The sequence below is a fragment of the Mesoplodon mirus genome (genome assembly GCF_964341445.2).
Source record: "Mesoplodon mirus genome assembly, chromosome: 13".
Classification (NCBI taxonomy): domain Eukaryota; kingdom Metazoa; phylum Chordata; class Mammalia; order Artiodactyla; family Ziphiidae; genus Mesoplodon; species Mesoplodon mirus.
In genome coordinates, this window is record NC_138989.1 from 16,312,851 (window position 1) to 16,330,238 (window position 17,388).

Genomic DNA, 17,388 nt, shown 5'->3' on the forward strand with positions numbered 1-17,388 from the left:
CTGGAGTATTCTTTTATATTCTGCAGTCAACCAATAGCAGAGGCCCCAGAAAAATTATGCCCAGTTTTCTACTAGAAGGGTAAAACATAAAAGTAATTAATTGTTACATTCTCCTGTCTATATCATTTTTGAAATTATGAATTTTATTCCTTTACAGATAAGGCCACTCGTTTATCTGAGCTTCTCTGACCTCCTCCTGGGGATATACTGGCTCATTGAGGCACTTCTCTATGGAACTTCAGCAGCCAATAAGGACATTGTCTGCTATAACTTGCAAGCAGTTGGACAGGTGAGTGCTACTAGATTGTGATAGTACCTTGTACGAAAGGCACACGCTGATTTAAATAAGAAGTGAAGATAATCCATCCTGGGAAGCAGGACCCTTTTGTTTATTGTTACACTTTGAAACAATAGCTTTTATTGTTTTTCCCCATTAAAAAACTACTTATTTATTACAGAAAATTTGGGAAATTCAGAGAAGCAGAAAGATAATTAAAATCACCCAGATATAATCATTCTTTAATATTTTATGTATATTATATATTTCCAGTCTTCTTCTCTGTAGGTGTATGCATTTTAGAGCAAATAACACATTAATACTTTTTGTAATCCGCTTCTATTATTCAACATAGTGTGACCATATTTCCATGTAATGGAATATATTTCTACATCTTTTGAGATTATTGCATGTTTTTTATTATATTAATAAACATTAACTTTTGGAAATACTACATATGATTATATATGAGTTATATATCTTTCATAGATTTTATCAATGGATTAACCCACATAGTACCATCAGTATATAATGTTTCTGAGACTTGGGATGTGAAAAAAGTAGAGGTTAATATGCAGTCTACTCACTGCTGGATGCTTCCTCTGGGATTTGTTACTAGAGGGGAAATTTGTTTTAATTTAGTAGGAAAATACTAATATGTAATTAGTGGTATAAAATCTATGTACTAATAATGTGTTACCTATCTTATATAGATTTATTGATTTTTTTAAACACGTGTGTGGGTTTTTTAATTTTTATTTATTTATTTATTTAGGCATTGGGTCTTCGTTGCTGTGCGCAAGATTTCTCTAGCTGTGTCGAGTGGGGGCTACTCTTCGTTGTGGTGTGCAGGCTTCTCATTGCTATGGCTTCTCTTGTTGCGGAGACAGGCTCTAGGCGCACGGGCTTCAGTAGTTGTGGTATGCAGGCTCAGTAGTTGTGGCACATGGGCTTATTTGCTCCGCGGCATGTGGGATCTTCCCGGACCAGGGCTTGAACCCGTGTCCCCTGCATTGGCAGGCAGATTCTTTCTTTTTTTTTTTCGGTACGTGGGCCTCTCACTGTTGTGGCCTCTCCCGTTGCGGAGCACAGGCTCTGGACGCTCAGGCTCAGTGGCCATGGCTCACGGGCCCAGCCGCTCCGCGGCATGTGGGATCTTCCCGGACCGGGGCACGAAGCTGTGTCCCCTGCATCGGCAGGCAGACTCCCAACCACTGCTCCACCAGGGAAGCCCTGGCAGGCAGATTCTTAACCACTGTGCCACCAGGGAAGTCCCTCATATAAATTTAAATATCTTAGAGACGTACTTTACTCAATCCTGATAATAACCTCATAAATTAAATAGAGTTAAGGCTGTATTGTTTTCTCAGATAATAATAAAAACCCATATTGTATCTGAATAATAATATTATAGTCTTGGAAGTAAAAAAAAAAATCTGCATTGGAATCTTGGACCTGATTAACTTGGTAATCTTATGCAAGTACTTAATCTTTCTGAACTTCAGTCTCCTAGATCTGTAAAATAGTCATTAATAATATTTACCTTGTGCTTGGCACAGATGTGATTAAAGTTACTTTATTTTTTTGAACTTTATTGAGCTATATATTTAATAAACTACATGTATTTAAAGTGTACATTTTTTACATATGTATGAAATCATCACCACAATCAAGATAATAAACATTCCTATTTCTATCACCCCCCTGCCAAATTGTTTCAAGTATTTTTTCCTTAACTTCATAGACTGGATGCATTGTAATAGTTGTTTTTAAAAATATTGGTTGGATGTTTCCAATATCTGGCTCACTTCTAAATTGGTCTTCTCCCATGAGAATGAGTGACATCTTTCTGTCCTTTGTATATAGAATGTAATTTTTGTCTCATCATCTTTAGGCAGTGGTTCAGATCTTAGTCTAATTCTCTAAGCCTTGGCTGTGCTGGTTTGGGACTGTCATGTGCATGCATGGTGCAGGGGTGAGGCTGGGACTTGTATGGAATCACACACAGAATTAGGGCATCTTCTTTTCTGGCTCTATCATTTCTGGGATTCCCCCCACACTTTCCTGCCTGAAGAAAGCCCCTCTCTAGTTTCTATAGGCTAAAAGATGGGATTTTATTAGAGTTTTAGGTGCCTACATTGAGCAGCCTCACGATTGGGGTACACGCTTGAGGCAAAACTGTGAGAGAGAAAAAGAGAAAAAGTTTGGGAAACATTTCTTGCAGTTCACTTCTCCACATTTGACTCCCTTCTGTAATCCACTTGCTTTTTTTTTTTATTTTTCAGAGTCCTCAAGTAGTTGATTTTTATATTTTTTCCAGAGTTTTTGTTTGTAAGCAGTGGGAGGGATGGGCTGTAGAGTGCTTAAACACAGTAGCTTATTTATTTAGTCAGTTAATTTTATTTTTTTAAATTGTGGTAAAATACATGTAACATAAAATTTACCGTTTTAATCATTAAAACTTTGAAAGTTGTGGTAAAAATACATAACATAAAGTTTAATGTCTTAGCCATGTTTAAGTGTACAGTTCAGCAGCATACATTCACATTGTTGTGCAACTATTACCACTGTTCACCTTCAGAAATTTTTATTATCCCAAACTGAAGAACTCTGTATCCTTTAAACAATACCTCTCCATTTCTCCTACCTTCCAGCCTCTGGTAACCACCATTCTACTTTCTGTCTCTATGAATTTGACTACTCGAGGTACCTCATATCAGTAAAATAATACAGTGTTTGACCTTTTGTGTCTAGCTTGTTTCACTGAGCTTAATGTCTTCAAAGTTCATCCATGTTGTAGCATGTGTCAGAATTTCTTTTTTTTTATTTATTAAGGTGTTGATTTATAATATTAGTTTCAGGTGTACAACATAGCGATTCAATTTTTTAATAGATTATACTGTTTAAAATTATTATAAAATATTCTATATTTTATAATATTCTCTGTGCTTTATAGTATATCCTTGTGTCTTATTTATTCTATACATAGTAGCTTGTACCTCCTAATCCTCTACCTGTTTCTTGCCCCTCCCCCATCCTTTTTCCCACTGGCAGCCACTTGTTTATTAGGTATAGCTGTGAATCTGTTTCTGTTTTGTTATATTTATTTGTTTTATTTTTTAGATTCCACATATAGGTAAATAACATACAGTATTTGTCTTTCTCTGACTTATTTCACTAAGCATAATACTCTCCTGTTCCATCCATGTTGTTGCAAATGGTAAAATTTCATTCTTTTTTATGGCTGAGTAATTCCATTGTATATATGTACCACATATTTTGTATCCATTCATCTGTTGATGGACAATTAGGTTTCTTCCATATCTTGGCTATTTTAAATAATGCTGCTGTGAAGATTGGGGTGCCTATCTTTTCAAATTAGTGTTTTCTTTTTCTTGGATATATACTCAGGAGGGAAATTGCTGGATCATATGGTAGTTGTATTTTTAGTTTTTTGAGGAACCTCCATACTGGTTTCCAGAATGACTGAGTCAGCTTACATTCCCAAGAACAGTGTACTAGGGTTCCCTTTTCTCCACATCCATAACAACATTTGTTATTTGTGGTCATTTTGGTGACAGCCATTCTGACAGGTGTGAGACAGTATCTCATTGTGGTTTTTATTTGCATTATCCTGATAATTAGCAGTGTTGAACAATTTTTTGTGTGCCTGTTGGCCATCTGTATGTCTTCTTTGGAAAAACGTCTATTCAGGTCTTCTGCCCATTTTTAAATTTGATTGTTTGGTTTTTTGATATTGAGTTGTTTGAGCTGTTTATATATTTTGGATATTAACTCCTTATCAGACATATCATATGCAAATATTTTCTCCTATTCCATACGTTGTCTTTTCATTTTGTCAGTGGTTTTCTTTGTTATGCAAAAGCTTTCAAGTTTAATTAGGTCTCATTTGTTTATTTTGCCTTTGTTTCCTTTGCATGAGGAGACTGATCCCCAAAAACGTTGCTATGTCAAAGAGTGTTCTGTTTGACAGAACACTCTGTTTGAGTGTTCTGTTCTGTTTTCTTCTAAGAGTTTTATGGTTTCCTGTCTTACACTTAGGTCTTTGATCCATTTTGAGTTTATTTTTGTATACGGTGTGATGAGATGTTCTAAAATCATTCTTTTACACGTAGCTCTCCAGTTTTCCCAGCACCACTTATTGAAGAGTGTCATTTCCCATTGTATATTTTTGCCTCTTTTGACAGATTAATTGACCATAAATGTGTGGGTTAATTTCTGGGCTCACTATTCTGTTCCATTGATCTATGTGCCTGTTTTTGTGCCAGTACCATACTGTTTTGATGACTGTAGCTTTGTAGTATAGTCTGAAGTCAGGGAATGTGATACCTCCAGCTTTGTTATTTTTTCTCAAGTTTGCTTCGGCTATTTGGGGTCTTGTGTGGTTCCATATAAATTTTAGGATTATTCGTTCTCATTCTGTGAAAAATGTCATGAATATTTTGATAGGGATTGCATTGAATCTGTAGATTGCTTTGGATACTATGGACATTTTAACAATATTAATTCTTCCAATCCATGAACATGGTGTGTCTTTCCATTTCTTTGTATCATCTAAAATTTCCTTCAGCGTTTTGTAGCTTTAAGAATATAGGTTTTTCACCTTCTTATTTAAGTTTATTTCTAGGTATTTTATTCTTTTTGATGATATTTTAAATGGAATTGGTTTTTTTTTTTTGCTTTCTCTTTCTGATAGTTCTTTATTAGTGTATAGAAAACAACAGATTTCTGTATATCAATCTTGTGTCCTGCAGCTTTACTGAATTCATTGATGAGGTCTAACAGTTTTTTGGTGGAGACTTTAGGGTTTTGTATATGTAGTATCATGTCATCTGTGAATAGCGACAGTTTTACTTCTTTCCTTCTAATTTGGAATCCTTTTATTTGTTTTTCTTGTCTGGTTGTTGTGGCTAGGACTTCTAATACTATGTTGAATAAAAGTGGTGAGAGTGGGCATCCTAGTCTTGTTCTTTTTTTTTTTTTTTTTTTGCAATACGCGGGCCTCTCACTGTTGTGGCCTCTCCCATTGTGGAGCACAGGCTCCAGACGCGCAGGCTCAGCAGCCATGGCTCACGGGCCCAGCCACGCCGTGGCATGTGGGATCTTCCCGGACCGGGACACGAACCCGCGTCCCCTGCATCGGCAGGCGGACTCTCAACCACTGCACCACCAGGGAAGCCCCCTGGACTTTCTTTTGCTGGGAGTTTTTGGATTACTGATTCAATTTCACTACTATTGATCAATCTATTTAGGTAATCCGTTTCTTCTTGATTCAGTCTTGGAAGATTGTATGTTTCTAGGAATTTATCCGTTTCTTCTCAATTGTCCAGTGTGTTGGCATATAACTATATGTAGTATTCTTTTATTATTTTTTTTAGGTTTCTGTGATATGAGTTGTAATTTCTCCTCTTTCATTTCTTATTTTGCTTATTTGGGTCCTCTCTCTCCATTAATGAGCCTGGTTATAGGCCTATCAGTTTTGTTTATCCTTTCAAAAAAACAGCTCTTGGTTGCATTGATGTTTTCTATTTTTTCTTTTTGCTCTCTCATTTATTATATCCTCTTTGATCTTTATTATTTCCTTCCTTCTGCTGACTTTGGGTTTTTTTTGTTCTTTTTCTAATGCCATTAGATGGTAGTTTAGGTTATTTATTTGAGATTTTTCTTCTTTCTTAAGGTAAGCCTGTATCAATATAAATTTCCCTCTTAGAACTACTTTTTTGCCTTTTGTAGATTTTGGAATTTGTGTTCTTATTTTCATTTGTCTTGAGTTATTTTCTTTCTTCCTTGATTTCTTTATTGATGCAATTGTTTTTTAGTAGCATGTTATTCAGTCTCCATGTGTTTGTGTTTTTCCCATTTTTATTCCTATAATTGATTTCTAGTTCTGTATCATTCTGTTCAGAAAAACTGCTTGATATAATTTCTTTTTTCTTTTTAGTATTTATTTATTTATTTTTGCTGTGTCGGGTCTTAGTTGTGGCACGTGGGATCTTTGTTGCAGCATGTGGGATCTTTCGTTGCAGCACACAGGCTCTTCGTTGAGGTGCCCGAGCTTCTCTAGTTGTGGCATGTAGGCTTCTCTCTCTAGTTCTGGCGCATGGGCTCCAGAGCACAAAGGCTCAGTAGTTGTGGCATGTGGGCTTAGTTGCCCCACGGCATGTTCAATCTTAGTTCCCCGACCAGGGATCAAACCTACATCCCCTGCATAGGAAGCCGGATTCTTAACCACTGGACCGCCAGGGAAGTCCTAATTTCTGTACTCTTAAATTTGTTGAGACTTTTTTTGTGGCCTAGCATGTGATCTATCTTGGAGAACGTTCTGTGTGCACTGAGATGCCTGAGAGCCACACAGTGAGGTTATGGGTAGAGAGAAAGCATGGACTTTGGGCTCTACTTTTGCTAGTGTTTGAGGTTGGAGTGTCTAGGGTTTTGAAGGTTTACTCTTCATTGGCTAATTTACAGCCTAAGAGTAGGAATTAAGGTAAGGGAAGGGAGAAGTGGATCACTCAGTGGTCAGTTAATCTTGGTTACTCAGGACTGTCTGAAAGAGAGACCTTTGTGAGTGGGGATAGCCTAAATCCTTATCTGGTTGTCTTTCTAGTAGCTGTGTCTTACAGCTGGCAATATGTTTGAGATAGATGTCTTTTTTTTTCCTGTTAGAAACCTGTTTATTATAGTTTTCTTAAACATTTTACTACATGCATTACAGAATGGGTATTGCTTCTAATCACTGTAATAACATTGTGCTGAACTGAGTAAGTAAGCTCTGTTAGAAACATCTTTATTACAAGTCTTCTTAACCACTTCACTAAATGCATTAATGGAATATATATCCTTTACATGCACTGCATGAACACTGTGCTGAACGCAGCTTTCAAGTAGCTCTGTTAGTAGCTTCTTTATTACAAGTGCCATTGAATGGATATCACTTCCATTTACTAAAATAACTCTGTACTGAATGCAGCTTACAAGTAGCTTTGTTTGTAACATATTTATTACAAGTCTTTTGTAATGAATGCCTTCCTTGGCAATCAAAAAGCTTAATGTCAGATACTTACACAACAATAGTGTGATTTATTTCCAGAAAACATACTTTGTATGCTTTTGAAATTATTAAGACTTATTTTGTGACCCAGAATATGATCCATCTTGACAAGTGTTCTGTATGCAACTGTTCTAAATGTTGATCATGTCAAATTGGTTGATAGTGTTGTTCAAGTCTACTAAATTCTTGCCAATTTTCTGTCTACTTATTGTATTCATTAGTAAGTGAGAGATATTGATATCTGTGACAATAATTGTGGATTTTTCTGTTTCTCCTTGTAGTTCTATTAGTTTTTGCTTCATGAATTTTGAAATTCTATTATAAGGGGCATAAAAATTTAGGATTTTTATGTCCTCTTCATTAAGTGAACCAGTTACTATTATGAAATGACCTTGTTTATCCTTGGTAGTATTCTTTGCTCTAAAATCTATTTTTCCTGATATTTATATAGCCATTTCAACTTTCTTTTGATTATTGTTGGCATGCTTTATCTTTTATTTTAACTTAATTGTGTATTTATATTTAAAGTGCATTTCTTGGTACTTCCCTAGCGGTCCAGTGGTTACGACTCCATGCTTCCACTGCAGGGGGCATGGCTCAATCCCTGGTCAGGGAACTAAGATCCCACATACTGCATGGCCAAAAAAAGGAAATAATAATAATAATAATAATAATAATAATAATAAAACAAGAGCTTAATAGTTTCTTTTAAAAAAAATGAAGTGCATTTCTTGTAGGTAGCATATATTTAGGTCTTACTATCTTATCCAGTCTGACAGTGCTGTCTTTTTTTTTTTGGCTGCACCACGAAGCTTGCAGCATCTTAGTTCTCTGACCAGAAGTTGAACTTGGCCCTGGCATTAAAAGTGTGAAGTCCTATCCACTGGACTGGCAGGGAATTCTCAATGCTGTCTTTTAAGTGTGGTGTTTAGACCAGTTACATTTAATTTGATTTTATTGTGGCATTTGAGTCTATCATTTTGCTATTTGTTTTCTATTTGTTCTGTCCTTTGTTCCTGTTTCCTTCTTTTTTCTGCCCCCATTTGGATTTATATACTATATTTTATTATTACCTTTTATCTCCTCTTGGTTTATTAGCTAAAACTCTTTGTTGTGTTACTTTAGAGGTTATGTTGCATGGTTCATGGTATACATTTTAACTTATCACAGTTTGACTTCAAGTGATACCGTATTTCTTCACATACATGTGAAGGATGAGAATCTTACAACAGAATTCTGCCATTTCTCCCCTCCTGGACTTTACGCTGTTGTTGTCATGCATTTTTCTTTTATATATATCAGAAAGCCCACAGTACATTGTTATTTTTTTTGCTCAAACTGTTGTTATTAAGAGATTAAATAATAAGAAAAAATCTTTTATACTAACCCTTCTGGTGTTTTTCATTCTTTTGTGTAAATCCAGATTTCCATCTGGTGTCATTTTTCCTCTGCCTGAAGCACATTATTTAACATTTGTTGTACTGTGGATCTGCTTTTGGATGTTTGAAAATGTTTTTATTTCACCTTTGTTTTTGAGAGTATATTTGCTGAGTACATAATTCTAGATTGATAAAATTTAAGTCACAAAATTTGCTCCATGTCTTTTTGCTTGCATTGTTTCCACCAGCATACCTGGTATTATCCATATCTTTGTTCCTGTGTACATATCTTTTTTAAAAAATTGGCTGTTTTTAAGGTTTTTCTCTTAAAAATGAACAATTTGATTGTGATGTGCCTTGATGTTATTTTCTTCATATTTTTTGTTTTGGAATTAATTAAGCTTTTGTATCTATGAGTTTATAATCATCATCAAATTTGGAAATTATTTGTCCATTATTTCTTCAAATAGTTTTTCTGTTCCACTCTTTTGCACCACTTCCACTCCTTTCAGGCCTCCTATTATCTATATTTTGGTCTGCCTGAAACTTTCCCACAGTTTATTGATGCTTTTTTTGTTCAGTTTTTGGATTCTTTTTTCTCTGTTTTTCATTTTGGATATTTTCTATTGCTATGCCTTCAAGTTCACTAATCTTTTCTTCTGCAGTGTCTAATCTGTGTATTTAAAAAATCTCATGCATTTTAGTTTTTATATCTAACAGTTCAGTTTAGTTCTTCTAGAGATATTTTCCATGTCTCAACTTATTAAAAATATACAATACAGTTATAATAACTGTTTTATTATCTTTTACTGCTAATTCTAACATCTGTTTCAGTTCTGGGTAGGTTTCAGTTGATTGATTATTTTCCTTAGTATGGGTCATGTTTTCCTTCCTCTTTGCATACAATCTTTTTTTTTTTTTTTTGCGATACGCGGGCCTCTCACTGTTGTGGCCTCTCCCGTTGCAGAGCACAGGCTCCAGACGTGCAGGCTCAGTGGCCATGGCTCACAGGCCCAGCCGCTCTGTGGCATGTGGGATCTTCCCGGACCGGGGCATGAACCCATGTCCCCTGCATCGGCAGGCGGACTCTCAACCACTGCGCCACCAGGGAAGCCCTGCATCCAATCTTTTATTGGATGCCAGAAGTTGTGAATTTTATCTTTTTGGATATGAGATATTTCTCTGTTTCTATAACAATTCTTGATTTTTTTCTTTGATGCAGTTGAGTTACTTTGAAATAGTTTGAATCTTTCAGGTCTTGCTTTTATGATTTTTTTACATAGGTCTGGAGCAATGCTCAGTCTCAGGCTAATTATTTCTCACTGTTGAGGCAAGACCTTCCTGAGTACTCTGCCCTGTGCTCTGTTAAATTTTTTGAATCTTGGTTGTGGAAACAGGCACTATTCTTTTTTTTTTTTTTTCCTGCAAAAAGCTTTATTGTTTCCATTTGGTCCAAGGCATGGGAGAGGGCTCCAGGGTGGTTAAAAGCTGCCTAGTGGGTGCAGAGAGGGACTTCAGGCAGAAGCCCTGACACCAGAGGGACTCCTCAAAGTCCACTGGACTCTGGAGGCTCCTAGTCGTGCTTGAGGGTGAACCTTTCAAAGAGATACTCTCCCAGCCCAGCTGGGGACCAGCCAGCCTGTGGAGATTGGCTAGGTGGTCACCCATCTTCCTGATGAGTTTCAACTCCTTGTCTTGGAAGTGGCTCTCCAGGAAATCACAGAGGTGGGGGTCTGTGTGGGCAGAACCCAGGACATGCAGATCCAAAAGGGCCTGGCTCAGGTTCTTCTCTATGAGAATTGTGGCTTCCATAGCATCCTGGATTTTACCCCACTCATCTTGAGATGGCTTCTATACTTCCTGGAAGAGGGCGCAGCTGCCGCACTTGTTTTGCATTTTCAAGAGACACTTGGTGCCCTCCCGCTTCTCCTCGGCCAATTCTCAGAAAAAGTGGCCCATACCCTCCAAAGCCACATCATCGCAGCTGAAATAGAAGCCCAGAGAGAGGAAGGTATGGGAGGCCTGCAGATGCGTGCTGACCGGGCGGTTGACAGCGGCCTCCACCTCAGTGGAATAATTCTAATGAATCTGGGAGCTCATCGTTGATCGGTAATAAGGAGTTAAGCTCAAAAAATGGTGTTGGCTGGTTCCGAGGATAGCTGAGTGGCTGATCCTGAAGGTTGCAACTGGAAAAAAGTTGGAGGGTGGTCATAGGGTGACGCAAGGGGCATCCCTGGGTCTGTTCTGTCCAAACACTGTTGAAGCAAGAGACAGATGCGTGGGACTGCCGAGCACACGGCCAAACAGGCACTATTCTTAGCCTTATGTGATCTCTAGATACCATTCCTTCTATTTCTTTTAGATGGTTCTTTCCCAGCTTTGGGTAGTTTCCTTATGCAAGCGCACCAATCAGTAGTTGGCTGAATACTCCAGGAGGACCCTCTGCAAATCTCTAGGGTTCTCTGAGCATCTCTTTCCTCTCTGGCACTCTGTTCTATGAACTCTAGCTGCCTTGGTCTCCCTGGATTTTCTGGTCTGTCTCCTCAACTCAGAGTCTGCCACGTTCTTCCTTAGTTTCCTCTTCCTGTACTGCAGCATGGAAATTCTCTCTAGGAGGTAAGCTGAGGAGATTGTATGGTTCATGTTATGTTTCCCGTGTTTCAGAGATCACTGTCCTCTGTTATCTGATATCTAGTGTCTTGAAAACCATTGTTTTAAATGTTTTGTCAGGGTTTTTTTGTTTGTCAGAAAGGTAAATCCAGTTCTTGTCACTCCATCTTGGCCAGAAGTAGAAGTCCCAGTTTGTTCTTGTGAAGTTCATAAAGTGTATTATTTTTTCATGCGGTACACTGGCCTCTCACTGTTGTGGCCTCTCCCGTTGTGGAACACGGGCTCCAGACGCGCAGGCTCAGCGGCCATGGCTCACAGGCCCAGCCGCTCCGTGGCATGTGGGACCTTCCCGGACCAGTGCACGAACCCGTGTCCCCTGCATCGGCAGGTGGATTGTCAACCACTGCGCCACCAGGGAAACCCTATAAAGTGTATTTTTTAACCACCTATGTGATGATCATTAGGCCAGGATTCATTGTGTTATTATTGTAATATCAAGTGTTTTTTAAATCACAGGTGCTTGGTACAGATGTCATAAATAAAGCTCAGGGACTGAGATTATGCTAAAAAACTTCAGCCTTTTGATATTCAGGGTTAACTTGGAAGACTCAGGAGAATATATTATATAAATAATTCTTAGTAAATGTCTAAATTATCCTTTAGAAAAGAAAAAAATGTCCAGGTTCTTCCAGATTAAAGTAAAACTTTTAATATTCCCCGTTGCATTTCCTCCTGATAAATTCTGCCAGTTTGGAGGGAAAAAAAATACTATTTAACGTGGCTCTTTTCTTTTTTATTGTTGTTGTCCAATGTTCTCTCTTTTCTAAAAATTGAAGTATAGTTGATTGACAGTGTTGTGTTAATTTCTGCTGTACAGCAAAGTGATTCAGTTATACATGTATATACCTATTCTTTTTCGTATTCATTTCCATTATGGTTTATTAAAGGATATTGAATATACTTCCCTGTGCTATATAGTAGGACCTTGTCGTTTATCTATTTTGTATACAGTAGTTTGTATCTGCTATTCCCTAACTCCTAATTTATCCCTCCCCCATCCCCTTTCCCCTTTGGTAGCCATAAGTTTTCTATGTGTGTGAGTCTATTTCTCTTTCATAAATAAGTTCATTTGTGTCGTTTTAGATTCCACAAAAATGTGATATCATATGGTATTTGTTTTCCTCCTTCTGACTTACTTCATTTAGTAAGATAATTTCTACGTCTATCCACGTTGCTGCCAGTGGCATTATTTTATTCTTTCTTATGACTGAGTAGTATTCCATTGTGTATATATACCACATCTTCTTTAGCCATTCATCTGTTGATGGACATTTAGATTGCTTCCATTTCTTGGCTATTGTAAATAGTGTTGCTGTGAACATTTGGGTGCATGTATATTTTTGAATTAGAGTTTTGTCCAGATATATGCCCAGGAGTGGGATTGCTGGATGATATGGCAACTGTTTTTAGTTTTTTAAGGAACTACCATACTGTTTTCCATAGTGGCTGCACCAGTGTATATTCCCACCAACAGTGTAGGAGGGTTCACTTTTCTCCGTACCCTCTCCAGTATTTGTTATTTGTTGACCTTTTTTTTTTACAGTACACGGGCCTCTCACTGCTGGGGCCTCTCACTGCTGTGGCCTCCCCCGTCACGGAGCACAGGCTCCGGGCGCACAGGCTCAGCAGCCATGGCTCATGGGCCCAGCCACTCCGTGGCATGTGGGATCCTCCCGGACCAGGGCACGAACCCGTGTCCCCCACATCGGCAGGTGGACTCCCAACCACTGCGCCACCAGGGAAGCCCTATTTGTTGACTTTTTAATGATGGCCATTCTGATCTGTGTGAGGTGGTACCTGATTGTAGTTTTGATTTGCATTTCTCTAATAATTAGCAGTGTTGAGCACATTTCCATGTGCCTGTTGACCATCTGTGTGTCTTCTTTGGGGAAATGTCTATTTAGGTCTTCTGCCCATTTTTTGAATGAGTTGTTTGGTGTTTTGCTATTGAGTTGTATGAGCTGTTTGTATATTTTGGATTAATCCCTTGTCAGTCGCATCATTTGCAAATGTTTTCTCCCATTCTGTGGGTTGTGTTTTCATTACGTTTATGGTTTCCTTTGCTGTGCAAAAGCTTTTAAGTTTGATTAGGTCCCATTTGTTTATTTTTTGTTTTTATTTTTGTTGCCTTGGGAGACTGACCTAAGAAAAAATTGTTACGATTTATGTCAGAGAATGTTTTGCCTATGTTCTCTTCTAGGAGTTTTATGGTGTCATATCTGATATTTCAGTCTTTAAGACATTTTGAGTTTATTTTTGTGTAGGGGGTAAGGGAGTGTTCTAACTTCACTGATTTACATGTGGGCTGTCTAGCATTCCCAGCACCACTGGCTGAATTATACACTCCGTTGTATATTCTTGCCTCCTTTGTTGAAGATTAATTGACTGTAGGTGTGTGGGTTTATTTCTGGGCTCTCTATTCTGTTCCATTGATCCATACATCTGGTTTTGTGCTAGTACCACACTGTTTGTTTACTATAGCTTTGTAGTATCTTCTGAAGTCTGGAAGGGTTATGCCTCCAGCTTTGTTCTTTTTCCTCAGGATTCCTTTGGCAATTCTGGGTCTCCTGTGGTTCTATAGAAATTTTAGGATTATTTGTTGTAGTTCTGTAAAAAATGTCATGGGTAATTGGATAGGGATTGCATTAAATCTGTAGATTGCTTTGGGTAGTATGGCCATTTGAACAATATTAGTTCTTCCAATCGAAGCACATGGGATATCTTTCTATTTCTGTGAATCATCTTCAATTTCCTTTATCAGTGTTTTATAATTCTCAGTATATAGGTCTTTCACCTCCTTGGTCAGGTTTATTCCTAGGTATTTTATTTTATTTTTTTGATGTGACCTTAAACGGGATTGTTTTCTTACTTTCTCTTTCTGATACTTCATTGCTTTTTTTTTAAACAGATGAACACTTGTTTATTTATGTATGTATGTATGTATGTATGTATGTATGTATGTATGTCCACGTGTTGCTTCTGGCATCTTAGCTCCCTGACCAGGGATTGAACCCAGGCCCTCAGCAGTGAAAGTGCTGAGTCCTAACCACTGGACTGCCAGGGAATTCCTGATACTTCATTGTTAGTGTAAAGAAATGCAACAGATTTCTGTATGTTAGTCTTGCATCCTATACCAAGAGTTGCTTCTTCCTAGTCCTGAAAGTGGATTCAGTTTATCTCTCCATTTGGCAAGGTTTCAGAACTTCATTTTTGATACTTTCCTATGGAGAGATATGTTTGATAAGGCAGAAACTTCTCTTAACAAGATAGGTTGACTGTGCTGATCTGTCGAGGCATTAGTGCCTCCTCCCAAAATTGGTCAGAAATTGCCTAGATGTTCTGTTCTAGATGTTTGGCTAGTTATAGGAAAGCCAGAGCTGGTCAGAGAGAATTAGCTCGATATAGCCACAGCACCCTTATGCCACTTCACTGAACTGAAACAGAAGAAATCAATCATTTACCAAAAGCTCACAGGCCCAAGAGAGCCGATGAGAAGATAAAATATGCTCCAACTGTACAATCCATTAGAAAAAAGGAATAGTAGAAAGTACACTGAATCAGAGATTAGGAAATCTTGGTCAATATCAAACCAGAACTCCATTGTATATAGTTCAATGCCTCTTTTTTTTTTTTTTTTTTTTTTTTTTTGCCGTGCCACACGGCTTGCGGGATCTCAGTCCCCTGACCAGGGATTGAATCTGGGCCACAGCAGTGAAAGCCAGGAATCCTAACCACTAGGACACCAGGGAACTCCCTCAACACCTCTTTTAAGAGTTACAGTTCTAACCACCCAGTGAGACCTCTCTTGTCTCTGAAGTCTCTTTTTAAACTGAATAGCACTGAAGCCTGAAACTTTCCAAGTCTGGCTTAAGTATAGTTTTCCACCAGCCCTAGGTAAACAGGCAGAGCCATTTTCTTTTCTTTTTTTTTAATTTTAATTTTATACTGGAGTATAAGTGACTTACAATGATGTGTTAGTTTCAGGTATACAGCAAAGTGATTCAGTTATACATATACACATATCTATTCTTTTTCAGATTCTTTTCCTGTCATACAGAGTGAAATAAGTCAGAAAGAGAAAAACAAATATCATATGTTAATTCATATACGTGGAATCTAGAAAAATGGTACAGATGAACCTATTTGCAGGGCAGGAATAGAGACAGATGTAGAGAGTGGATGTGTGGACACGGCAGGGGGGAATGGCAGTGGGATGAATTGGGAGATTGGGATTGACATTTATACACTACCATGTGTAAAATAGCTAACTAGTGGGAACCTGCTCTATAACACAGGGAGCTCAGCTTGGTGCCTTGTGGAGACCTAGATGGGTGGGATAGGGGTGGGTGAGAGGGAGGTCCAAGTGGGAGGGGATATATGTATACATATAGCTGATTCACTTTGTTGTACAGCAGAAACTAGGACAACATTGTAAAACAACTATACCCCAATTAAAAAAAATATTTTCCCATATGGGTTATTACAGAGTATTGAGTAGATAGAGTTCCCTTTATATATAGTAGTGTGTATATGTTAATCCCAACCTCCTAATTTTTCTCTCCCCCCATCTTTCTCCTTTGATAATCATAAGTTTATTTTCTAAGTCTCTGAGTCTGTTTCCATTTTGCAAATAAGTTCATTTGTATCATTTTTTTTACATTCCATATATAACTGATATCATATGATATTTGTCTTTCTCTTTCTGGCTTATTTCACCTAGTATGATAATCTCTAGGTCGATCCATGTGGCTGCAAATGGCATTATTTCATTCTTTTTTATGGCTGAGTAATATTCCATTGTATATATGTACCACACCTTCTTTATCCATTCGTCCGTCAATGGACGTTTAGGTTGCTTCCATGTCTTGGCTACTGTAAATAGTGCTGCAGTGAACATAGGGATGCATACATCTTTTGGAGGTTAATCTCTTGTCAGTCACTTCATTTGCAAATATTTTCTCCCATTCTTTGTGTTGCCTTTTCGTTTTATGATTTCCTTTGCTGTGGAAAGGGTTTTAAGTTTAATTAGGCCCCATTTGTTTATTTTTGTTTTTATTTCCATTACTCTAGGAGGCGGATTGAAAAAGATTTTGCTGCAATTTATGTCAAAGAGTGTTCTGCCTATGTTTTCCTCTAGGAGTTTTATAGTATCTGGTCTTACCTTTAGGTCTTTAAACCATTTTGAGTTTATTTTTGTGTATGGTGTTAGGGAGTGTTCTAATTTCATTCCCTTACAGTAGCTGTCCAGTTTTCCCAGCACCACTTACTGAAGAGACTGTCTTTCCTCCATTGTATATTCTTGCCTCCTTTGTCATAGATTAATTGACCATAGGTGTGTGGGTTTATTTCTGGTCTTTCTATTCTGTTCTACTGATCTATAAGTCTGTCTTTGTGCCAGTACCATACTATTTTGGTTACTGTAGCTTTATAGTATAGTCTGAAGTCAGGGAACCTGATTCCTCCAGCTCCGTTTTTCTTTCTTAAGATTGCTTTGGCTCCTCAGGGTCTTTTGTGTTTCCATACAAATTTTAAGATTTTTTTGTTCTAGATCTGCAAAACATGCCATTGGTAATTTGATAAGGATTGCATTGAATCTGTAGATTGCTTTGGATAGTATAGTCATTTTCACAATATTGATTCCTCCAGTCCAAGAGCATGGTATATCTTTCCATCTGTTTGTGTCATCTTCGATTTCTTTCATCAGCATCTTATAGTTTTCAGAGCCAGGTCTTTTGCCTCCTTAGTAGGTTTATTCCTAGGTATTTTATTCTTTTTGATTTGATGGTAAATGGGATTGTTTCCTTAATTTATCTTTCTGACCTTTCACTGTTAGTTTATAGAAATGCAACAGATTTCTGTGTATTAATTTTGTATCCTGCAACTTTATTGAATTCATTGATGAGCTCTAGTAGTTTTCTCGTAGCATCTTTAGGATTTTCTGTGTATAGTATCATGTCATCTGCAAATAGTGACAGTTTTACTTCTTCTTTTCC

General features: G+C 37.6%; 1 protein-coding gene and 1 pseudogene across 4 annotated transcripts in view; one reads left to right on the plus strand and one right to left on the minus strand.

The window, feature by feature from the left end:
- TMEM116 (transmembrane protein 116) overlaps nt 1-17,388 on the plus strand; it is a gene marked incomplete at its 5' end in the record, with an annotated part of 118,652 nt that overhangs the window by 7,938 nt on the left and 93,326 nt on the right. For all 3 annotated transcript variants that reach the window (XM_082641407.1, XM_082641406.1, XM_082641408.1), the window contains one exon: nt 158-289. In XM_082641407.1, coding sequence (XP_082497533.1) covers nt 158-289 — 132 coding nt within the window. The remainder of the gene's footprint in view (nt 1-157; nt 290-17,388) is intronic.
- On the minus strand, nt 9,616-10,825 carry LOC309815013 (ferritin light chain-like; annotated as a pseudogene). The gene has a single exon. The product of its transcript is annotated as a ferritin light chain-like (transcript).